The sequence below is a fragment of the Mastigoproctus giganteus genome, chromosome 12, assembly GCF_048544385.1.
Source record: "Mastigoproctus giganteus isolate SK-2022 chromosome 12, ASM4854438v1, whole genome shotgun sequence".
NCBI lineage: Eukaryota > Metazoa > Arthropoda > Arachnida > Uropygi > Thelyphonidae > Mastigoproctus > Mastigoproctus giganteus.
This window is the reverse complement of record NC_143586.1, coordinates 99,670,788-99,697,342: the sequence shown is the minus strand read 5'-3', so window position 1 is coordinate 99,697,342 and position 26,555 is coordinate 99,670,788. Positions and strand designations below refer to the sequence as shown.

At 39.6% G+C, this 26,555-nt stretch overlaps 1 protein-coding gene across 4 annotated transcripts in view; it reads right to left on the bottom strand.

Moving 5' to 3' along the window:
* Positions 1-26,555, bottom strand: part of LOC150077296 (uncharacterized) — a 702,167-nt gene that overhangs the window by 486,381 nt on the left and 189,231 nt on the right. The window contains exon 1 of one of the 4 annotated variants that reach the window (XM_090386561.1): positions 3,484-3,576. The exons of the other annotated variants lie outside the window; for them this stretch is intronic. Coding sequence (XP_090242687.1) covers positions 3,484-3,496 — 13 coding nt within the window. The 5' untranslated portion in view covers positions 3,497-3,576. Of the gene's footprint in view, positions 1-3,483; positions 3,577-26,555 lie in introns of those variants that run through there. 4 annotated transcript variants of the gene reach the window in all.

Genomic DNA, 26,555 nt, shown 5'->3' with positions numbered 1-26,555 from the left:
TGAATCTAATCGAACACATACGGGACGCTTTGGGGGAGACGCCCAGCGGCACATCACGTCCACCAGAAAATGTTCACCAGCTGAAGATGGCGCTGACGGAGGAATGGACGATGTTACCGGAAGAACTTATCAACAACATTGATCTAAGCATGGACTTTTTTGGTGTACTTTTCCCAGACGGTGCAAAGCCTGCATCGACATTAGGGGTACCCATATCTCCTACTGAGGAACACCTCTTCCCTTTGTTCCATCTTTGGCAGTGATGCATCTGTATCATGGCAGCCAGTGCTATGTTGCTATTTTTGAATAAAGTCGCTCTGTACCGTTTTGCTTCCGTTGTTGTGTCGGTGTTGTTTCCTTCATCAATTTTGTACCTCACGAGGTTCCTTTGGTGTATTTTTCCCATATCCAGGCCACTCCTATGAGATGTTACAGTTAAAAACCTGACAGGTCCTTAAATTTTGCACACCAGTGTATTAAAGGAGGCAGCAAAGGAAGTAAGTAAACCCTTAACCATAATTATAAGAGATTCCTTGGACTCAGGGGAGGTCCCCATGGACTGGAGGTGAGCAAATGTATCACCAATTCACAAAGGGGATTTAAAAGGTGACAAGTAACTACAGATCTCTTAATTTAACTAATGTTCGAGGGAAAATAATGGAGTCACTGGTTAAAGAAGCATTGCAGAATCATCTAGACAAGATTGCAGTAATAGTTAAGACACAGCATGGGTTTGTTATAGTTAAGACACAGCACAGGTCTTGTCTGACCAATTTGGATACTATGATGTAGTCACAAAGGAACTGAATGTCAAAAATAATTTTGATATCATATACTTGGATTTCAGGAAAGCTTTTGATACTGTAGCATGTGGAAGACTGCTGTACAAATAGAATAGGTATGGCATTAAGGGTAAGTTGCTACAATGGATAAAGGGATGGTTGATTGGGAGACGACAGAGAGTGGTAATCAATGGACACTGCTCTTCGTGGACAAATGTTATTAGTGGAGTTCCCCAGGGTTCGGTGCTGGGCCCATTGTTGTTTTGTGTATTCATCAATGATATTGATGAAGGTATACCAGGATTAATATTCAAGTTTGCAGATGATACAATGGTTGCCAGGGTTGGTAAAGACAGTATGCTACTCCAACTGGATCTATTTAAGTTGGGCAGATGGGCTGAGAAGTGGCAACTGAAGTTTAACATTGACAAATGCAAAGTACTGCATATGGGTAGCAATAACCGAAGAGAAACGTACCAACTGTATGGTACTACACTCAGGGAAGTGGAAAGTGAAAAATACCTGGGGGTAATTGTGCAGTAAAATATGAAGTTCTCTGAGCAGTGCAGACGAGCTGCCAGGGCAAGTCATGGAGGCTTGTCAATGATATATAGGAATTTTGCTAGCAGGGACAGGGAGGTGATTATCCCGTTATACAAGGCTATGGTCAGCCCACACCTGGAGTACTGTGAACAGGTCTGGAGGCCTCATTTTAGGAAGGATGTAGAGTTGCTAGATCGAGTACAAAGAAGGGCAACAAGATTGGTGAGAGGGAACAGAGGGGTGCTCTTACCAAGAAAGGCTTAAGTTTTGCAAATTTCAGCGCCTGGAGAGTAGGCACCTGTGAGGTGATCTGATTGAGGTGTACGAGGCCTTGAATGGGTTGAGCAAGCTGAATGCTGATGGTCTGCCACATCCCCCTCATTTAAGGGACTTGGCCCGTGTGATTTCTTTCTGTTTCACGCCTGAGAAAAGCTGCGAAAGGAAAGCATTTCGCGTCCGACACAACGATGCACGCAGAGGCACAATGGACGCAATTCGCAGTCTTTCGAAAAATGGCTTGCAAAAAGCATTTAATGCGTGGGTACGACGGTGGCGAAAGTGTGTAAAGTTCAAGGGCAAGGTTCAAGGTATTTCGAGAAGGAGAAATCCACAGAAGATAGTGCTTTACATTAATCATTATTTCATTTTGGGAATTACCTGTTGCAAAAAAAAGCTACCGGACCAACAACACTTACCGGTAAATCTTCTCTATAAGTATCACATTTACACTTATTGAGAATTTTACAAATGGAAAATAATAATAATAATATTATTATTATATAAATTATAATTTTATAAATAAAATTATAAATTATAACATTATAAAACAAAAAATAAAAATACAGTGTATACAAATAATACATTCGATCCCCTAATGAAGCACTGTGCTAAAGCGCACGCGCAGCGTAACGTGTTTGCATCTGTGTATACAAATTTGTATTTAGATGCTCTGCAGGGACTCACGGGGAACACCTTATTTCTTCCGCCTGAGATCAACTAACTACATATCCCAATTAAGATACGTTTAGAAATTCCTACGGTCTATGGCAAGTGGCGAAACTATATTGTTATACAGAGTACACAAAATTACTTACTGCCAAAACCTGACACTGTATTTCTTAGGTCAAACTTCAGCTCGCCATTACACTTCTTACATCTTGCACTTCTATAACGACCATAAAACCGTCAAGATATTTTAGGTATATATTACTATTTTTTGGCACAGAGTACTTTAGCTATTATCGGTCAAATATCTAAAATTTTAACTAAACAAAAAAAAAAAAAGAGAAGTAAACCTAGCTTTAATCACTTCTTTTTCACTTTCTGAACTTTATAGATCAACATATTTGAAGACAAACCGTGGAAGTATATAAATACGCAAACACAAAATACATTTATAAAGCTTCTAAATTATGCTATTTCTAATTGGCGCGTTAAAATGAGAAACAAAAATTTACTTTTACGATCACATTTGTCTTATTTTCATACAATATTACAGTATCCAGGATTATTCTGAAAACCCGTGTAATTCACTTTTTGTCCATTTTGGGTGCGTATAACAGCTGACAAATCAGTAAAAATCAATACAAACGGCTGAAAAATAAAGAACTTCACGAAAGTTAAAATAGTTTTCGTGTATCACTGGATAAGCATAGTAAACATAATTATTTTATTATTAGCCTTATAGTGCAATGAAGCCTGAAGCTTATGCTGCACCAGCCAAAAAAAAAAAAAAAAAAAAGTTCCCGAGTTACCCTGAGAAAGAGAGTCAGAAGTAGGAAGGAATCACAAAGAAAGAGAAGAATGATGATCCACTAAGTTGGACATGCCCTTGTCACTATTAAAATACAGTACAGTATTTCGAAATCAAAATTTTCAATTCATATTCGATAAAACGTACTTGAAATCTGGACTAGAAATACTTTTTTTAAAACTATTATTAAAATATCCCATATGCCAGAATACTGCGAATGACTCAAACGTTTTCTGGTAATATTAATGGTAATATTAATAAATTTAGCTGAGATGACAATAACTGTCTTAAAATAAGCAAGCGTTTTCTCGACTTTATATTATAATCTTAAATTTTATATTAATTCTTTTCTTCGTTTTTTTTTTTTTTTTTTTTGTATATAGAACGAAAAATTAAAACACTAACCTGAAAAATACATAACACGGTACAAGCTTCAGGTAGCACGCCGTCCAGCTACTTGCCAGGAACTGTCCCTGTAGTGTAGCCGGAGGCAACTGACAATCACTAGAGGCTACTAAGAGCTGGGATGACAATATGTTAAGAACATTTTTTATATATGAATTAGATATACTATGACAAGTTCCAAGACAGATTTAGCTTGCTATTTTAACACAAGCTTTGTAAGCCACTCATTTACAGATCAAAGAACCAAACATAACAGGATAGCAAGCCAGAATGATATACTTTTTATATGTGATATACTCGTAAATATATGAATATAAGCACCTCTAAAGGATTAATGCTCTGTACCTAATATGGATGGGGAATATACTAGGCCAGATCGATTCCACTCAGCTGTTAAATTTGTACCACTTCTTACGCAGATACAACAGGTGGGGGGGGAGGAAATCAGACGCACGCGCTCAATGTTTTACCTAGATAACCACTAGTAGCTGCTTGCTTGGAGTCGGCTTGTTCGCAGAGACAAAAACGTGTACAGTTAGATATACAGTTACTAACGGAACGTTCCTGATTGTACTGTTCTGTGGGCAGGGCACGACGTAACCAGTCAACCATTACCAACTGCACGTGCTTTCATGTAAAAGGGCGAAACAACCAATGGCTGATGTTGAAAAGAAAGCTATGAACAGTAATGTAACAAGTGCGTAAGTCTAAAGGAAGGGTGGCCAACGAGGTCGACCGCTGCTTTAAATTCGGTCGATCACGACGAATTTTAAATATACAGTCATCCGTCGATTTGCCCGGTCAGGTAAACTACCAAAATTTTATATTGCGCAGAGGGTTTCGCTACCTGCACGTTTTTTTTTTTTTTTTTTTTACGAAACTTTAAAAATAGGAATGAAGAGCAGATTTTGAAAATTTATTTATTTATTATTTTTTTTTTTTTGCATGATTGAAGATTTCATTGAAGGAGAAACGCATTTCATCATAATAATGTAAAATACCATAGAATTCCAGCTGTCGGTATTATTGCAAATGCAATAAGATTGAGTTTATTAACCGTTTATAATTAGATTGCACTAACAGAAAACCGCAAATTGTTTTTATTGTTTTATAGTCGTGACCTCCAGAAATAGCTTCAAAGAAATATCACAAAGGTATTCAAAACTGATTCTTATAAGGATATAACCAAACAGAGCAATAAACGGTGGTGTGTTTGTCCGGTTATTTTGGAAACAACTTCCTCATTCGGGAATCCTCTTCATCAATTATCCTACGTTAGCTGTCCAGACAATATTTTTCCGGTTCGCGCAACTTAAAATGTTTTAATCGGTAAGCATTGCTTTTGCTCCTTTAATAACTGGACAGTACTTATATGTTAATTTAATACCTTTTGATTTAAAATGATCCTAAATAAAACAAAGAAACTTATATTTCAAACGATTGTACAAAGTCTTCTATTGCATGGAGCGGAAACCTGGACATTGAATAGGCGAGCGGAAAACAAATTGCTCTCCACAGAAATGGATTTTTGGAGACGCTCAGCAGGAACTTCTAGAAGAGACAGAAAACGGAATGAAGACATAAGGGAAAAAATGGAAGTGAGAAAGACTATTATTGACACCATCAAAGAAAAGCGTCTAACATGGTATGGACATGTAAAACGGATGCAAGAAAACAGATATCCAAAGGTTATGCTGGAATGGATACCTCCTGGAAGAAGGAGAAGAGGAAGACCTAGGAGGACATGGATGGATGGAGTACGGGAGTGCATGACAGCCCGAGGCTTAACCGACCAAGACACCTTAAACCGCACTTTATGGCGGAAAAAAATTCCTGACAAGAAATAACTTGTAGGCTGAGGAAACCCATTGTAAATGGAAACACTCCTCTTGAAGAAGAATAAGATTTAAAATGAATACTACGAAAAAGAGTAAAACGTATCATTTTCATCAAGAGTGAGAACTAGAATACTAATGGTGAAAGCAAAATGTTGCTGTTTGATTTGCAATGCTTCCGTGGAACGCTATACCCAAAAAAGGAAATTTAGAAAGGCACTTCAATGCACTCCATGGTAAATACCAATCGGATTTTCCGCCGAATAGAAAAAATAAATTAGAAGAACTTAAACCCGGATTATTCGCGGAACAAAATTTCTTCATGACACCTAATTTAATCTTTTTGTTATACTGTACATGTTTTTATATTACCCCTTAACCTTGCCAAGCCCCTGGCCTCCTGGCTGTGGCGGGCACATTATTGTATCTTTACTGTCTATATAATATCGGTGTAGATACACTATAGATAACTCTTAAGAAACTATGATGGTTGTAGTAGGCATCATTTGCTCTGTGTCTCATATTGTGCTTTTCCTTCACAACGAGTTGCCATGGTATTGCACTACCTCGAATAATTAACGCTTCACTAATAGAGAAGACTATTGTTATTCTCAGTGAGTACTACCATCCAGACGGCACCGTTCCAAAGCTTTTTGTATATGTGTGGGATAATAACTCTACTATCCTCTTGTTCATATTAGACTTAGAAAAGCAAAAAGTAGAGGGAAAGTTATAGTAGGAGTGCAAGAAGAAAAGAAACAGTGTAGAAGAATGAAAGGGACAGTAACTCCTTCAACTCACACCACTCAAAAACTCAAATTCCTCGAATAGGCAATGCCTCCCCTGCAGAGAAGGCTGTTGCTACCTATTCTCGGAAACTCCGTGAATATCAGCCCCTCCCCCCTGACGACACTGTTTCAAAGCTATTGGCCTATCATCGGTGGGTTGGCAGGTACCCTGGTATTACAGACATGACAACCCAGTTGTAAAGATAGTCACACTATATGAGAGATGCCAAAAGGTTTATATGGTAATATTTGAAAATAACTAAATGCACAAGGCAAAATACGTTAAGAGTTAAGAGTTTAATATCTATATAAAATCGTAGTTATTGTAGTAGTCATCATTTGCTCTGTGTCTCATATTGTGCTCTTCTTTCACAACGAGTTGCCATGTTATTGCACTACCTCGAATAAGTAACGCTTTACTGTACAATAAAGATTTCTTCTTCTTATAATGTTTCTGTTTCTACTACAGAAGAGCACGTAATACCATCATGGGTAAACAGCTTTTGAACTTTCCACACAAATCTGGAATAAAAATACTTTGTCAGACATCAACTTTAATAGAACTCAATATTCCAGTCTGATCAAAATCAGAGAACCATGTAGGAGCATCAGCAGTTTTCCCAGACATTACACTGCCAACCCAACTTCCAAAAGAATGCAGGTCTACACTGAATTATTAAGTAGAAGTTCAAATAGTACTGGAACACTTAAAACCACATATCGTTTGGGAACAATACTATACTGTGATTCATTAAGTGTAATACAAGCCATACAAACCACAAACAATATATCCCATCACTGGATGGGATATATTGCCCAAGAACAGTCTTGGGCAAATTAAACATACTAACAGACTTAACTAAAGAAAAACAAGAAATACTTTTGTGCTGGTTACAGGACACAAAGGAATAAAATGAAACAAAGCTGACAAAACTGCAAAATCAACAAGCAAAACAGGAAATACTTTTGGGCTGGGACACAAATATACCAGGACACAAAGGAATAAAATGAAATGAAGAAGCTGACAGAACTGTAAAATCAACAGCCTCCAGAAACAATCTTTCCCAGTTCCATATAAATCAATCATTCAAAACTGCCCTAACACGATGGCAAGAAATCTTTTTATATTTCTCCTCTGGACACAGAAGAGAAATACGCTCAAGACCTCTCCTCCTTTTCTTTTAACATCTATCAAACGTTTTCTTTTTTTATTAACCCCTTTTGTTTTTGTTTTTTTATAGGCACCGTGAGAATTCACTGAACTGATTTCAGTAGCTAGGGTTGCTTCATTGAAACTGAGATTTCAGTTCGATCTTAGTCTGCATGTTAGATCGTCATCTAAGACATCATCTGCATCGTCAAGTGAAAGTTAAATCGTCATCTAATACGTGTCACCTGCACAGTACATCGTCATCTAATCAGTGACGTCACATGTTAATCGTCATCTGCACAGTACAATGTCATCTAATGTGTGATATAACGTCATCTAACGTGAAAGTGGAGGCGTTAAACATGTCAAGCACGTTAATCGCCATCTAATGTGTTAATCGTCATCTGCACAGTACATCGTCATCTATGGAGTGACGCCTCCACTTGCACGTTAATTGCCATGTAATATGTGTCACATGCATAGTACAACCTCCATCTACATGTTAATCGTCATCTAAATGTGTCACCTGCACAGTACATCGTCATCTAATGTGTGTCATTTGCACAGTACATCGTCATTTAATAAGTGACACCTTCATCTAGATGTTAATCGTCGTTTAATGTGTCATCTGCATAGTACCTCGTCATCTAACAGGTGACGCCTCCATCACATATTAATCGTCATCTAATGTGTGTACCTCATCATCTACTAAGTGACACCTCCATCTAGATGTTAATCGTGATCGAATGTGTGTCATCTGCATAGTACTCGTCATCTACTAAGTGACACCTTCATCTAGATGTTAATCGCCATCTAATGTGTGTCATCTCAATAGCACCTCGTCATCCAATGAGGCCGCCGTAGCCTAGTGGTCAGGCGCGCGGGTGCATAAGTACACGTGCCTTTGACCGGGGTTCAAGCCCGTGACTACTGAATACGGTGCTGTTTCTTGTAATCTGTCTATCTTGTGAACTACTCTGAGCGTTTGGTCGTCCCGGAATATAAACAGAAAATTTATTTATTTTATTTATCTAACAAGTCACACCTCCATCTAGATGTTAATCGTCATCTAATGTGTCATCTGCATATTAATCGTCATCTAATGTGTGTCATCTGCTCAGTACAGCGTCATCTAATATCTGACATTTCCACATGCACATTAAATCGTCATCTCCTTCGCAATGTTGAAAGACAACTGCAAATTGGATGAAGATTACGCTTACACTTGCAACACTTTTGTTGAAATACAACTGCAACACTTTTGTTGAACGCTTGGAAAAAATGCTATTCCAGGCACAAAATTCTTGCTGACCTTTCTGGATCACATCCGTCAACTTCGTATAAAGTGCACGAGAGGCCTGAATATCGCACCGCAGGAGAGAGAGCGGAGAATATTCAGAGGTGCAGACCAATGCACCATTTGCGAATGCGTGCACTTTTACGATCCAGATTGGATTACGGATCCCAGTAATACTGAAAGGCCTCTGGAGTCAGGAACTCTGCAATTCATCTGTAATGCTATTAAATAGCACTGACTAGAATCTGTAAAACGTCTTTATTATGATGATAATATAAAATAAATGTTGTATAACAAGAATAAAATTCAATAAAATATATAAAATTAAAAGCGATAAAAGTTGTTTAAAATCACTAGAACCACGAATATAAGAGCTTTCGGCAGCAGCGGCCGCCTTCATCAGCTATAGTGGTTACAGGATGATCTATATGCACCACAGGATGATCTATATGTGCCACACATCTCAGCAGGTCTGCAACATGAACTATGGCGTCTGCGCACGGTTCGAATCAAACATCTCCTGTCCAGAGTCTATGTTGAAGCAAATGAACCACCGTTATAGCTTTGACGCAAGCAGTTGTCTCTAAAATATGCTTTAAAACTGAAATCCCTGCCAGACCATACTACATGGTCTGGCAAGGATTTCACACATGGCCATCCGTTTTTCAGCCACGAGTTTGTACAAAGCCCATAAGAGTGCCAATCGTCCTTTTGGTATTCGTGTCCCAGAGAACTGAAGATCAAGTTAGACAAGGCTGCCCGCACACCAAGGCAGCCCCTTCAACCCTGGCATGCTCACGTTGCAGCATGTGACTTTTCCTGTGGAAAGTCGGCCACTCCATCGTCTGTCTACCTGCAGCTTTATTCAGTACACCGATCTGAACATTCTGACTTCGTGCCAGTTTACACAGACAGGTCGAAGTCTATGTAGGAAGGAAGCATGTAGGATCTGCTACTGTCTTTACAGACACCACGATATCAGAGCAGATTCTCCCTGAATGCAGTATATTTACTGCAGAGCACATTTACTTGTATCACATTAGTGAATGCCAATGAACCAGCGGTTCATTTTATATTCCGACTCTCTCAGCGTCTTACAGGCTTTACTAACTGTGAGATACACCGATGAGACACACCGAAGACTTCCAGGTATTGCCCTGGCTCCAAATTCCCCAGACATCAATCCCATCGAGCATCTGTGGTTTGTGTTGGAACAGCACAAACCACAGATGCTCGGCGTCTCAGCCACGAGGTTGAGATGCCGCAGAACTTCACAGGACCTCGCAGGAGTTAGGATCTACTGGTCATGTGTTGGTAACATGACCAGTTAGGATCTACTGGTCATGTGTTGGTAACAGATACCACAGGACAGATTTAGAAATCTCTAGCTTTTGTTGCAGTAGCGTACGGTTATTGGCAGATTACTGGCATTAACCACTATGCCAGTACCTCAGGAAGATCTACATTGGAAACGTGAGGCGCTAGACAGGTGGATTTTAATATTTCCGGGAGACACTATGAATGTGCCAGGGCATCTTTCCGCGTTCTAAGTCCTTGAACGTTTTCCTTGTTTTTCTCTCTTTTCTTCCTTGCTTTCTCTTCCTATGAATATTTGATTAATTTGCATTTCTTTTGAGTTTAAGGGATAATCGAATTTAGCTGGAGGCCTTTCCCCCCATTCCACATAGTCCGGTAAAGCTTGGTTTTACTGCATTACTCTTTATTCGGTTCAATTTCCGCTATTCAACAGTGCACGTCTTATACGGTTTTAAAAATATTCTACTTTATCTGATTCGCATAAAGTAGAATATTTTTCTACTTTATGCGAATGTTCGGGAAACATTCCGACAGCGTTGGAAGGGAACAAATGTCTGGCTCCTTATCTTGTTAATGTGTGGCTTCAGGGTGGCCTGACTATTGCAATGGAACTTGTTGATAGTCATGTGGTGAAGGACAGTCTCGGCAATGCTTGTAACTTCCATCTAGCATCGTCAAATTTAAGAATTCCAGCCCTGAAAATCTCTTCACAAAAGTGTGAGGTTTAGCATCATATGACCTAAATAAACCACATGAGCTAGGTAAAACATTTCAACAAGTATTCTCCCAGCTAGCCTTGATGGTTCAAGGCGTATTCTCCACGCCAACCTGAGGTTTAACATGGAGAATATTCCTTGAGATGGTAAGACGCTTTGCAAGGTTTAGCATTAGTAGAGGTGTATGATGCAAGAAAGGAAGCTCATACAGCATTAGCTCCCCCCAAAACACTTACCATTTCACCTATCTATTCGCTCGCTCCAAAAGTTTGTCCAGTTCTTCCTTGAATTTAATTAAGCTATCACCTTCCACAACGACACGACAGATAGAAATTTGTTCCAGCAATCAACCACTCGCTGGCTAAAGTGAATAAATAGCTAAAGGCAAATTTCCGCATGATATATTCTACAACTGTCTTTTTCAATTTGAATTTATGCACCCTCAAGTGCGTAATCTGAAAAAAAGAGGAGGAATCCCATCAGCACTGAGCTTGCTCAAACCATTCAAAGCCTTATACACCTCAATCAGATTACCTTGCAGATGCCTAGTCTCCGGACGCTGCAATTTGCAGAACTTAAGCCTTTCTTGGTAAGAGCACCCCTTTGTTCTCCTTACCAATCTGGTTGCCCTTCTTTGTACTCGTTGTAGCAGTTCTACATGCTTCTTAAAATGAGGCCTCCAGACCTATATGCAGTACTCAAGGTATGGCCTAACAATTGCCTTATACAAAGGGACAATCACCTCATTCCTGCTAGCAAAATTCATGTATATCACTGACAAGACCCCATGAGCTACTCTGGCAATCCGTCTGCACTGCTCAGAAAACTTCATATCTCACTGCACAATTACCCCAGGTCTTTTTCATTCTCCACTACCCTCAGTGTAGTACCGTATAGTTGGTACTTTACTCTGGGGTTACTGTTACCCATATGCAATACTTTATAATAATCAATATTAAACTTCAGTTGCCACTTCTCAACCCACCTGCCAACTTTTCTAGATCCTGTTGCAGTAGCATAGTGTCATTGCTGTCGCTTCCAACCCTTCCAACCTTGGTATCATCTGCACATTAAGCCTGATATATCTTCATGAATATCATTGATAAATATAGAAGAAAACAACGGAATCCAAGATTCAGTGTTGGCCATTTAGCCATCGTGCAATCAACTACTCGACACTGTTGAGAATTCCAGTCCATCCAATATTTGATTCCAACAACTAACCCTTTGCATTCCACTTCGCAAATTTGTATCTGCAAGTAAAGAGCAAAGGGTTATTTACTGCTCCAGATATGAATAAAAAAATAAAAATAAATTTTTTTTTCTATTTATCCAATTTTAACGAATTCGGAACAGCTCGGCAAATCGTTCGAAAAGAGCCAAGAAAATGTCATGAAAGTGTTGACTCGGAGTCGAATGGTAACGAATGGATGACCATCCAGTGGGCATCCACGAGAAATCCTTGGAAAAAGATGCTAAGAAAAACAGCAATGATTTCTTTACTTTTATAAACTCTAAAAGGAACGGGATGAATCTGATTGGTCCACTTGACATCGATGGTTCGACTGTTGATGATCCTGCTCAGATAGCAAACAACTGAATGAGTATTCTGCATCTACATTCACACATGAGGAATTATTAAGGTTTGAAAATGGCAGAAGGCTATCAAATTGTAGCAGGATACTTAATGATTTTGTAATAACTGAGAGCAAAGTGGAGGAGAAATTGTTGAAGTTAAACATAAGAAAAGCACCTCCTTTAATATAACTATCCAGTTATATTAAAGGAGGCGGCAAAGCAACCAAGCAAACCCTTAGCCATAATTATGAGAGCATCCTTGGACTCAGGGGAGATTCCCACGGACTGGAGATGTGCAAATATATCCCCAATTCACAAAGGGGATCGAAGGGTGACACGAGTAATTACAAACCAGTCAGTTTAACTTCTGTTCCGGGTAAAATAATGGAGTCACTGATTAAAGATGCATTGCAGGATCATCTAGACAAGACTGCAGCAATAATTCAGACACAGCATGGGTTTGTTAAGGGACAGTCTTGTCTGACAAATTTGATAGGATATTATGATGTGGTTACAAAGGAACTGGATGCAAAAAATAATTTTGATATCATATATTTGGATTTCAGGAAAGCTTTTGACACTGCTGGCATGGAAGACTATTGTACAAATTGGAGCAGAATGGTATTAAGGGTAAGTTGCTACAATGGATAAAAGGATGGTTATGTTGGAAAAAAACAGACGGTGGTAATCAATGGGTGCTGCTCTTCGTTGACTAATGTTATTAGTGGAGTCCCACACGGTTCGGTGTTGGGTCCTCTATTGTTTTGTATATTTATCAATGATATTGATGAAGGTATATCAGGCTTAGTGTCGAAGTTTGCAGATGATACAAAGGTTGGCAGGGTTGTTAATGACAGTAATGGCAGTTTGCTAATGCAATAGGATCTAGAAAACTTGGGCAGATGGGCTAAGAAGTGTCAACTGAAGTTTAACATTGACAAATGCAAAGTACTGCATATGGGTAGAATTAACCCCAAAGAAACGTACCAACTGTGTGGTACTACACTTAAGGTGGTAGAAAATGAAAAAGACCTGGGAGTGATTGTGCAGTCAGATATGAAGTTTTCTGAGCAATGCAGACAGGCTGCCAGGGCAGGTCATGGGGTTTTGTCAATGATATATAGGAATTTTGCTAGCAGGGAAAAGGAGGTGATTGTCCCTCTGTATAAGGCAATGGTCAGTCCACGCCTTGAGTACTGCGTACAGGTCTAGAGGCTTCATTTTAGGAAGGATGTAGATTTGCTTGAGCGTGTACAGAGAAGGGCAACAAGATTGGTGAGGGGAATGAAGGGATCCTTTTACCAAGAGAGGCTTAAGTTCTGAAAATTGCAGTGGCTGGATACTAGGCACCTGCTCGGTGATCTGATTGAGGTGTATAAGGCTTTGAATGGGTTGAGCACGCTGAATTCTGAAGGGATCCTTCCACTTGTTCAGATTACGAACCTAAGGGGGCATAAATTCAAATTAAGAAAGGACAGATGTAGAATAGATGTGCGGAAATTTGCCTTTAGCCAGCGGGTGGTTAATTGCTGGAACAAACTTCCATCTGTCGTTGTGGAAGTCGATAGGTTGAATAAGTTTAAGGAGGAACTGGACAGGCATTTAGAGGGAATACTGTGATTTTTTTTTTTTTTTTTTTTGGCTGATGCTGCATAAGCTCATACACTTGCTTTCTTGCATCACATGCCACTACTACTACTACTATTAATCACGAATTCATTATTAATATTAATTATTATTAATACCAGCAGCGTAAGTCTGTGATGTCGCTGTAGACAAATCTTGCGCCAGTCATATATGATTCAGAGAAAAGCATTTTGTTACAAAAAGTTATATTATGTAATAAGTTGCAGTTATGGAATCTTTATTTCCATATAATATTCAAGAACAAGTCTTTATTTTTAACGATGGAACAGGAAACAAAACGTAAAAACAAGGGCACTAGATACAATCTGTATTTTAAGGATAAGAGAAAGAAGTAAAAGGTAATTAGTCACACTTCATAAACATGCATTTCTTACGTCAACCATGGCGAATCTAGCCACCTAATTCAGCCCATTAAACAGCTTGCGGAAATTTTTAATTGATGCCGGCGTAATAACGAAACTACTTTTATCAATTATTTGGCACCAGGGAATAGTAAATACAAGATTTTTAAATAGAATAAATTTGCAGGGAACAGATGTTTCTGTTAACCCAAATCCTATTGAAAATTTAGGTTAATAATATACCTGTTGAGGGCTTCGGCTTAGGAAAAAGGAGTTAAAATTACTGTGAAACACGCTTGATTAAGAATTATAAGCATCGGCTGAGAATGCTAATTTTACCATTATCATTCTGCAATAATACAACAGCCACAGTTATTCAAGAAAAATCTGCTACGTGATAAATTACTATAAAACAGATAATTCAAGCAACTGCATCTCTTATATCGTTATTAATATCATTATCATCGTCCAAATCAGTTGCAGCCAATGCATCCTCTCAACCTTCCATTTACTATTTTCCTACTATCCAATTTCCTGTTAGATTTTAGTCTTCTTTCTTCTAATGCTTGCTTGACATCGATTCGCCTTCCTCTTGGTGTACCTCTGACACAGCGATGGAGAACCAAAGGAACGCGGCCACTCAAAAATAGCTTATACTATTTAAAAAAATTTTATTTTTCAGAGGAACACAAATTTGGTTTACGCTCTCAGCCACTATAAGCGGTGAACAACTATAATTGTGCACAAAGTTATACAGCAACAAAGTTTTCATTAGAAACGTGCAAAAAAAATATTTCTCTTAACTGTTTAAAGACGATTTACTGATTTTGGAATGTAATTTTTTCCCCTTTTAAGAAACGCAAAAATTGTAACGTTTATTTCAGCTTATTTTTGAAAAGCAAAGAGAAAAGTTCCCTTTTGCTGCTCTATTCCTATTATCTTTTTCTTTTCTTTACTTTTTTTTCTCCAAATTTCTCTTTAGCTAATCTGCTTTCTCTATACGCATACCATCAGTTCGCTTATCTTTTACTGAAGTTTGCTTCGCTTACCTTTTACTGAATAACAATTACCTCAAGGATTTTCTTATTTCCTCATTTATAATACAGCCCCGTGACTTTTCTTTATCGAAAATATTCGACCTTGGCACCCTTCCCATATGTTTATCCAAAAAATCTGAATGTTCTCCAAATATTTCCTAGTTCATTAAACAATGAAATTCCATAATATCCAAATTCAGCTTAATGCCCTGTCGTTTGGAATACGACTTCTGGGCAATGCGATGCAGCTACTGTGACAATGTTCTTAATCCAGCTTTTAACATTTCGGGTTTAACTTCATTTACACCTGTTCATTTACACCATACTAAGTATGGAAAGACAGCATGTATGGCATACTTGATATTTTCCACCTCAGTTAATAGCATTTTCTACCTCAACAATACCGTGTCCATTATTTCCTTCATTTCAATTTTTTCCTCTTCGTTAGCAATTTTTAAAGTACTGTATTCAGTCTTATATTATCCTCTTCTATTAACTCACCCGTATTATTTTTAATTGTCTTAGTTATGGTTGTCAACCTGTTCTGAGATTTTTAAACCAAAACGTTTTCTATCTTCCTGGCACTTGTCTTACACGCCTCTTCCAAAATCTTCCCAGGATATTTCTTTAGCTTCTTTCACACATATCTTAGCCTTATAAGTTTTCTTCACGTTCATAATTTATCATATTTATTTGCCAAAATTTTCTTTTCTTTAACTGCCTTTTTTAATTTCTTGTGTCCCCCCACGGCTTTTTGAATTTCCCGTCTTTACAGACTTTCACCTCCCGTACTTCTTTTAGTTTCCATTAAAGTTCTCTTAATTTTTTTCCAATTTCCAACTGAAATTATGTTACAATCGATATCATTTTATCTTTTGAGCATGAAGGTTACTAAATTCAATGGTTATAAACAAACCTGAGAACTTTCTGATTTTTGCCTGTTTTTAACACTTTATTTATACTACTTATTTTGACACTAATTGCCATTGTTAGTTTCTCAATATATGTGGCAGTTACTTCTAATCTGAAACAATGCCCCTACACAGGAGCGGATTAAGGTCGGTTGAGGCCCCGGGCGCAGAAGAAAATATTGGGGCCCCTTAAAAAAAGAGAGAGACAGGGAAAATAAAAATACATGTTAACCATTTTTTTAAATAAATAAAAAATATTATGTACTATTAATGTTTAATTTCCAATAAAATTTGAATATATGTATAATATAATTAATAATAGCATAATAATAATCACAAATTTTTGAACTAATGTTCAACTAATTTGTTGGGGTTTTGCGTGGGCCCTTCAGAAGTCGGGGCCCAGGGCGCGCGCCCGGTGCGCCCGCCGTTAAATCCGCCTCTGCCTACACTCATATCCTTGACTAGTTGTTTAAGATTATTTTCAACAAAGATACATTCATTCTCACCTCCCCTAGGGATGGTGAGAAGGCTTCACGAAATGCACAATCCCCCCCCTCCTGCAGCCTGTTCATTTTCAATTTACTATTATGTGTAGAGGTGCGAGTATAAATAAGGTACAGTCGAAACTCTGAAATCCGCGGGATTTTGGAATTTTCCAGATGTCCTATTTTGTCATATTTATTCGAGCCAATGGGAGAAGAGACGAGGCAATTACGTCACTACAAATGCAATTAATTGTTGACAACTGCCTCCATAACGTTCACCAACCTCGTGCTTCACCGTCTAACATTTGATGTTCCACAGTAACGTTTTATATATTAATGACTAATGTATATTTGTAAATACAGTAGCTTAATATTTTGTAAATATTTAAAATATTTGTATAGTTTGTAAATATTCCAGTTAAAGATTTTAGTCCTGCTCTTTGGGATGCAGCAATATTCCTCATGCATTATGGAACAAGAAGCAAAAGGCCTTTTCTTAAGTGACCTATGTAAACGCAGGTAAATAATTACATAGTGAATGAATCCGCGCACTGCAAATGCTCAGGTAAATAATTACACAGATTATTTCCTGATCAGATATCGATCACAGTGACATAGTATCCTCTTGTTGTGTTTTTTTGTCTGGCGGCACCGGGGGTATCCCCCCCCCCAACTCCGCGTTTTTACTCTGTGTAGAATACAATACCCTGCAGCATAAGGCCAGTGTATGTTTTCTGAAATTTAAATTATAATATTAGGGTTACCCGTAATTTAATACATTAACCCATATTTGTGTCTGTAAATTGCGTGTGTTCTCTGGTCGATTTGACTGTTTTGCTGGACGAAAAAACCCCAGGTTCTGGGGGGAAAATCTGCTATCTACGCCTGAGACCGACTAACTCAGCCACGGAGTGAAAAAAAGCCACTAAAGTAGTAGTAGTGGCATTGATGCAAGAAAGCATGTGTATGAGCTTATGCAGCACCAAAAAAAAAAAAAAAATCATACCATTCCCGCAAAATCCCTCCAAATGCCTGTCCAGTTCCTCCTTAAATTTATTCAACCTATCAACTTCCACAACGACAGATGGAAGTTTGTTCCAGCAATTAACCACCCGCTGGCTAAAGGCAAATTTCCGCACATCTATTCTACATCTGTCTTTTCTTAATTTGAATTTATGCCCCCTTAGGTTCGTAATCTGAACAAGTGGAAGGATCCCATCAGAATTCAGCGTGCTCAACCCATTCAAGTTCCTCGCGTCATCGACAGGATTCGAACACGGGCCTTTTCCACCCGGTGTGGGGAGGATGGTGATGATACCACTGTGCTACCGCGCAGATCTGTGTTTTGTGAAGTATTAGTGTGGGTTGTGTTGTTCCTCTGGCCACTTAGCCTGGAAGCTGGTGGAGAGCCACTAATACCAGCAGTTTCCATCACCGCCCTGGAGAGGCGGGCCAGAACACAGGAGAGAAGAAAGCTCTGGCGAGGTGAACCCTGGTGTCGCCTAGGCATCCAAAGAGAGCTCTCCCTCCCCCAAAAAAGAAAGAAAAAAAAAAAAACTTTTATTGGAAAGGAGTAATGGGGAAATAGGAAGAGGGTGGGATAAAAGGGGCAGATAACAGAGGGAGGGAAGTAGTTTGAGGCACTCCTGATTTGAAAGGGGAGACAGTAAGGGGACCCCTGGTACAGGACGCCCATCCTGGTCCAGAAGGTGGTAGTTGAAAGTGGTTGGTGGAGTGAGCCACCAGTCTCCTTTCCCCAGGGTGGGGAAAGGAGACTGGGGGAAAGACACTCAACCACCCCAGGTGGTAGGAATAAAAGAACATAGGGAAAGAGATTCCTATGGTGGAGGGTGCTTTTTGCAGCTCTGTCCCACACTGGTCTGGGGGTTACCCTAATGGCCAGTGTCAGCATCCCACACCATACCAGCTAGGAAAAGCTATAGCATAGTGTCAGCTTGGATAACCATGAGGCCCCCCTGAGGGCCTGCATCGTCATCCGTCTGTCCAGTGAAGAGGCTAAGATAGAACATGCAATTAATAATAACTTTCATTCACTCAACATTCACACAATTTTACTTTTTATAGTTTTTTCTTACACTTTCTATTTTATTTTATATATTAGTTTAGATATCGATTAGTGCGTTTCGACAAGTGTGTCTTTCACGTAGAAAAGATTTGACTTACTCCGTCATATCTCTACATATTACGTAGAAAAGCATGCGCGGGAGTTGGCGAGCAAAGCGAGCAGGGGGCAGAGCCCCTAGTTATTATTCATAAAAAAGGGGAAAATTACTACATTTCCATACTGAAATGTATTGAACATAGTACTGGATCAGCGCAGCCTTTAATTTCGAGCGCCTTTGACAACACGGATTTTCTACAATAGATAACAATCTACTTATACACTGAGTGATCAATAAATTATGACAACCTACTTACTTAATACCGTGTTTGGGGCACCGTTCCCAAAGTTAACAGCCGCTATTCTCCTAGCAACTGATCTGAAGACGTACGTAGTATAAAATATATAAAGATACATAGATAGAAAAGATATGCACTTATTACGGCTGTTCCTTTTTTGTGAAAAGCTTTCCACGATGTCGGAATATATGACGGTTGCGTGTCCATAAACCTCCCTTCCTGTTCCAAAAAATCCTGTTGCATCTAAAAAACTTGGTTTTCTATTTCGCTTTCAGCGTTACTTTTCTTCCAAACAGCTGTTCACTCTGTACAAATCGCAAATCCGCCCTACCATGGAATATGGGTGCCCCCAAAAGCTCTCTCAGGCTTCTAGATTCCATTCAGAAGAGGGCAGTTAGGTTGATTAATGACTCCTCTCGAACAGTCTCTCCACTCTCTGTCTCATAGACGTACTGTTTCTGCTGCATGCCTTTTCTACAGATACTTCCATGGGCACTGTTCTTCTGAATTGGTTTCTATAATTCCGGCTCTCTCTTTCAAAACAGTCCGAACACGTGCCGCCACCAGCCAACATCCATTTACTGTCCAACTTCAAACTCACAGAACCAACTTTTCATCTTCCTCGTTTATTCATTCGACTGCCGTTTTCTGGAACAACCTTCCTTCATACGTATTTCCTGAAAATTACAGTCTACAGAAGTTCAAGTCTAATGTCAACAAATATCTTCTTTCGTCTTCTCGACCCAAGCACGGTACTAAGTACTATGGGTTCTAATACCTCTCGTGTTTGGGGTTTTCGTTTAAAAAAAAAATCCCACAGGTGTTAAACTGGACTGGGCTCAGGCGAATTTTGAGGCCAATTAAGATGGGTGATAACTTCACTATATTCCTCCAACCAGTCGCGCACAGTGCGGGCCCGATGACAGCGCGAATTATCGTGTTTCTGTCCGGGAAAAAAATGCAACATGGCAAGGTGCACATAGTCTTCTAAGAGCTACCAGTAGATCTCTCCAGTGTAATTACCACTAGTTTTTTTTTTTTTTTTTGCTGGCTCCCCGGTACGGGCCACCGGGTAGCGGGATTGCACTAATCCGGCGTGTGTGGGATTTTGAGCGTTGTAAGCGCTCAATAGAGAAAGTAGACCCAGTTCCAGCTCCTCGTGCCTAGGGAAGGTCACTAGGAAGCAGCTATCCAGGTGTTAGCTGCTCCCTGGTGGCAATGCTCCCAGGCCTTCTATGCCTTATAGAAGAGGGTAAGCGCGCGTCGCTTCAATTCCCAGTCCCGACGTGCGATTCTTGCCACTAATGTGGCAAAAATCTTCCTCCAACCACCCGCACTGTGCGCGAGTGGTTGGAGGAAGTATATTTTCGAATCTTGGTATGTAGATATTTCAGGTGTGGTGTGAAAGAGCGGTTCCTATCCAAGATCACTCCAAGATATCTCATCTCAGTGGTTAACCGGATTTGTTCTCCGTTGGATTTTGATTTGTGGTGGCCTCGCTACGTTCGGAGAGCCTTTAAGCAGGATGGAGTTTGTCTTTACTGGTGAGACTTCCAGGTGATTGGGCCAGACCCAGTCCTGTAAAGTTCCGAGTGCTCTATTTGCTGCGGCTTCCAGTTGGGATCTAGTATCAGCGGCAAGAGTAAGGACTAAGTCGTCTGCATATGCTTGAGATTGGACATTCTGCAGATCTATCTTCAGGAGCTCATCAAGTACGATGTTCCATAGTAGAGGACCCAGAACAGAGCCCTGGGGACATTCTCTGTAGATTTGGCGCGTAACTTTTCTATACGGTGTCCTGACGGTTATGCTCCGCTGTGAAAGATAATTTTTTATGCATTGGTACAGGTTGCTAGGGAGATTTGCTGTACAGAGTCAGGCGAGGATGCTTGGCCAGCAGAGTGTGTCAAACACCCCGGCAAAGTCCACTGAAATGGCTAAGAAATATTTTCTGTCCGTGCTCTTTGCATCAGCAATGGAACGACTCTTTCTGAATCCATATTGATTTGGGGACAGTAAGTTGGCATTGTTGTAATATGTTTCTATTCTTTGTCTTAGAAGATGCTCAAACAACTTGTTTTTACTGACAGGAGAGCGATGGGTCTATAGGAATCTGGTTAGTCGTGGGGTTTGCTGGAATTTTTCAAAATTAGCATGATGTTTGCCATTTTCCAGTCTATTGGGAACAATCCACACTGGAGACAATGGTTAAATAGATTAAGGAGAAGCTCTGGGTTGTACTCCGCCACCTTTTTCACAATTTCCGGCTCTAGCAAATCTAGTCCCGGTGATTTTCTGTCTCTCAGTTTTGATGCTGCAATACTGAGTTCTTCCGCTGTGAATGGAGGCTCCTGCTTGCGTGGTGTAACTTTTGTTGTCTTCACACAGTTGTATTTGTTGCGGAGTGGATGGAGCAGCTGGCTGTTTGAATATTACATCAAGTATGTTATTTATCGATGCGTGCCAACTCGTGGTTATAGTTCCAAGAGGGATCTTTGTGGATGGAATCACCTCTGGGGAGCTTGTTGGTAGTTACCTTGAAGACTACTCCCCAGGGATCCCAGTTGCCAAAAGTAAAAACAAGGTCTTCTCACGATTTTCGTTTGGGCTTCCTAATTAATGCGGTGTAGCTAATCCGGACTTCCCTGTACTGCTGCTTGAGGGCTTCTACCTCAGCCTCTGGCCATGATCTGCGAGCTGGCTGGAAAGTTTTTCGTCTGTGATTTACTTCGCGTCTTAGGGCTTCTAGCTCAGGGCCCCACCAAGGGACTGCACCCGGTTTGGGGTTCTTCCTTTTGATGGAGATGTTGCAGGCCAATGTGATCATGTCTGTGACAGCACGTTGGTGTTGGTCTGGATTTAATGTTTGGAAGTCACTTACTTGAAGCCTGTGAGAGGGGTCGGCCAGCACCTGCTTGAAGAGGTTTGCCTTGGCGAGGGCATATCTATGCATTATCTGTCTGATTGTTGGTGAGGAAGCAATGGGATGGAACGTAATAGCCCGATGTCGGATGTTATCCATGAGTCATGTACCGTCCAGTTCGAGAGATATCGTGCCAGTGATCTGGTCGCAAGGGTCACATCGATTGTGGCCTCCTAAAGAGTACTGGAAAAGGTTGCTGGATTGTTTGGTTGATTTATTACGGTGAAAGTGGAATTTGCATTCCTCCAGTCGCTGGCCATTCCCACGTCGGCCTTCAGTCTCATTGTGCCACAGCTGTGAGCGGCAATTAACATCAGCGCCAATGACAATTTTTGCGTTGGGAAGTTCTGCAAGGACTATCAGCATATATCTGATTGCAGGTAAGATGTCCTCTCCTGGCCTACAATACAGCGAGACGACATATAATTCTCCTAGAGGTGTAATAAGGTGCACACATGCAGCCGAGGCCGAGCAAAAGTGTACGATTTTCGTGATCGTAATATTAGGATTACGGACCGCTACAGCGGTCCATGAGGTACCTCCATCCACTTGGGCGATCTTGTAAGTTAGGGGGGGCACCCCCTGACTTCCTTATTATGCGTGTAGGGCTCTTGTATTAGGATAACGTCGATGTTCTCTTCGTCAGCTTTTTTCCTTATTTGGTATACTACCGCTCGAGCACGCTGCGCGTTAATTCGTAAAAATTTAATCTCCTTGGTGTTATAGCATTTATGCGGCGTACCATAATCGGTTGGGGCCTGGTGTATGCTCTTGTATTTCAGGTAGACAGGGCATTTATTATCCATGATTGAGTGGTCACGTTGCATTTTCTGTGCCTTGCAGTTCGCACAGACGGGCTCGGTGGATTTATTAGGGCATGTGTCGTATTTGTGCCCTTTTTCGGCACAGTGCCCCGCAGGTTGGCTCAGTCTGGGTGCATGTGTGTGTGTGGTGTGGCCGAAGCGGCAGCACTTAAAACGCTTGGGGACAGCCACATGCTCCTTAAAACGGTGGCTTCACCATTGAATGTGAACTCTGTTTTGGTTACTGATTTTTTGCCATACTGATGTGCGAAACCGTGTTATATGGAACTAAGAAAAAGTACAAAAACGGGTTACGTTCCAAAAGCTAACAAAAGTACACTATTTCGTTAACAAAACTAAGAAAAATACGCCATTCTAGATTTCGTGTCTCTTCTACTCTCTTTAAAAAATCAGTAATCTGAGTTTGTTTGCTTTTGCTTGATAAATTTTTGTGAATTTCATCATATGGAACTAAACATTTTTGAAGCTCCATTTTGAATTTTGGGTTCCTTTCATTCAAGAATCTGTATTCAAAAAATAAGATTCTAATTGCTCGACTAATTTTATGCCTTCCCGTATGCTTTTTAGCTTAAAATTTGGAAGTTTAGAAGTTTCATCTGCGCTATCATCATCTGAATTGATATGGTTTTACCTCCTATGCCATTTCCACCAAATCCGCTTCGCCACCCTCTTTTTCTACCAGTAATTCTTGAACGTCTTCAGTAATCATATCTGTTTTTATTTTTTTAGGAGCATAGGTGATTAAGGCCATGTTGTGCTGCGTATATTGTCTATAAATTGCGTGTGTTCTGAGATCGATTTTCTGTTTTGCTGGACGAAAAACCCGAGTTTCCGGGAGAAAAAACCACGCTACCCTCGTCTGAGTCCGACTAACTCAGCCACATTGTGAAAAAGACCCATAAAAATTCCTCCCGCAAAAACAACTGTGGTACCTACGAGGGCTTTAGTAGTCATATCATCAAAACCTTCCCCTCCTACCGACGTAGCAAGTTCTACTATCGCACCGATTCCATTTTCTGCCGATTCGACCATATTTCCTGAATGAACTGACTCTGGCTATATATTTTTCCACACGCATTTAAAGTTGACAATTTTACTTCTTTCAGCGATAAAGATATGATTCTGATACACTACAGGGATTTCTCAATTTTTTTGACTAGCGAGTCAACAGCGGGGCTTTCAAAAAGAGTGGTTATTTTGAAAAATTACATCAAACATATTAGCAGGGTTTTCCCCGCACAAAAGCTCTAAAATACCCTGTTATGCGAGGTTTAACGAAATTCTCTAACCGTGTTAGAGCATTGAGAAATGTTTCCATTCCTCCATCACTTCAGTAGATGTAGATTCGGAATAATTTTTTTTCCAAAATCCATTGTAACGATTTTCCGATGTACAGTAATGAGTTTTAAAGGTGGACATAATGCCTTGATCTTATGGCTGAATGAAAGAAGTTGTATTAACCTAGTACAACTGTGGTGGTAGGAACATAAATTCAACGTTTGGATGACTTAAATCTTTTGGATGGCAGTATCCAATAGCAATAAAACTTTGAAATCTAGATTTTTCCACAAGTCAACAAGCACAAGTTCAATAGCACAGAACGTAACACGGGGATTTCCCAACAAAATACAATAAAGGGATTTCTCAATTTTTTTGACTAGCGAGTCAACAGTGGGGATTCAAAAGGAGTGGTTATTTTGAAAAATTACATCCAACATAATAGCAGGGTTTTTCCCGCACAAAAGCTCTAAATACCCTGTTATGCGAGGTTTAACGAAATTCTCTAACCGTGTTAGAGCGAAACCGTGTTATTTAAGTATCATGTTGTGCGAGGATAGCCGCAATTTATCAATTGTGTTAGAGCGAAACCGTGTTGTTGAAGTATCGTGTTATACGGGAGTTGCCTGTACAACAAATGGATAGCGATTTATACAGGACAATAAATCACCTAATTTCAAGTCAGTAAGTTACTTGGAAAAGTTTTTGAACGTAACTCCACCATGACAACAAAAATGCAATAAAAATTCGTATCCCCGTTCGATTACGGGGAGGGGACTTTCTGCACTCACTGAACACTAAGCACCGAGTCCTCGGAGCTAAGACTTGGCGTACGTTCAACTTCGAGATGAATATTGTTATCCACGATTCTCTAATAACAATGGATAACGGTATTTTCTACAAGTTAAACACAGGTATAGAAAATACCGTTCGTTATCCATTGTTCTTAGGCAGATTCGTGGATAACGGTACTCTATTTGTCTATTAATTAACTACGGAACTTTAACCATAACATTAATATAATCACGAGACTAAGGTCTTCGGGGCTAAGGACTCGCTGCTCAACCCGAAGGACTTGGTCTTTTCAGTGAGAGTAGAAATTTCTCCATGATCGAAATCGAACGCAGATAAAGCGTACGAATTTTAATTTGATTTATTACTGGCAGAAACACCCATGTGATCCAATAGTATTACAGAGTACATAGCTCGTTAATCAAAGGCAAATTGAACCAGCAGGACAAAGGGAAATTTCCGGGAGATCCCCCCTCCCCCAGCTCATGGGCCACAAGCAGCAGGATCTATTAAATATATATCCAATAGGCGTACAATCACAAAAATTTTAAACTTCGCATCTTAATGGGGGGGGGGGTATGCTGATAAAAATATATACATTTATTACGGCTGTTCCTGGTTTGTGGCACACTGATTGTTTTGATCATAGTGCTGCTTCTCATGGCTTTAAATCTGCATCACTGTGGCTGAAAAACTGGAAGCTGCCGTATTATCCCACAAATAACTCTATAAAGAAATTAAAAGGAAAGCTTAGCAGTTTTCAATCAAACAATTCTTGAAGACAATTTCTACTTCAACTGCGTCAAGTTCCACACTCTATATCTAGCTCTTCCAACAACAAAATAATCCCTATTATCTCCCAGCATGTCAAGCTTCATGAGCTTTATTTAATTGTTTGTAAGCTAAATACTTACCACTAATCCACGAAAACATAATTTTATAATTATAATTAACATTAGAGTATTAACTTTTTCCTGTTTAAAAATTGCGTTTTCTGTATTTTCCAACTCTTCTGGAACTTAATCCTCTTCTTTTTGCCTATTAATTTAAGAATTCTCCATTCATAATGGTGAGCAGTCCCTCGAGATCAGCAGGGTCACCTGTAGCTAAAAAAGATTAAGGGTCCCTCAAGACATTTCTCGCATCACTGGGATTCATTGCCAATTACCAATTCTCCCCGGTTATTAATCCATGTATTTATGGACCAAGAATCTCTCTACCTTCAGCAACCTTAATTAATGGCTCTGCAAATCGTTACATTTTATCCTCAAATAAGCACATTCCATCCAGACTTGTTTTATCCAAATATTAGATCTGCTCAGTCAATATAATAGCCTAAGCAGATGAAGTTTCTAGCTGGTCAACTGTGTAATAGGGGTGAAAGTAAACCTTTGCTAAATGAACTAGTAATAATAATAACTCCTCTAAAACGGTCTTGCTTACTCAGTGATGAATTAAAAGATTTATCATATTTTATCAAAACATAGAATGCTTCTCCACCCACTTTATAGAAAGAAAGAAGATCGACCAAGGAACTGACGGACAACAAATACTCGAAATGGAACTAGAGAGAGAGAGAGAATAAAAAGAAAAAAAATTAAAAAATCTCGATTCAAATAAAAGATTATAACAGCTGATAATATATATATTTTGAACCCTACATACTTCAGAGAGAAATTTCAATTTAAGTTTTTTAACCTAGTGATATGCAAATTGATTAATTGTCCCT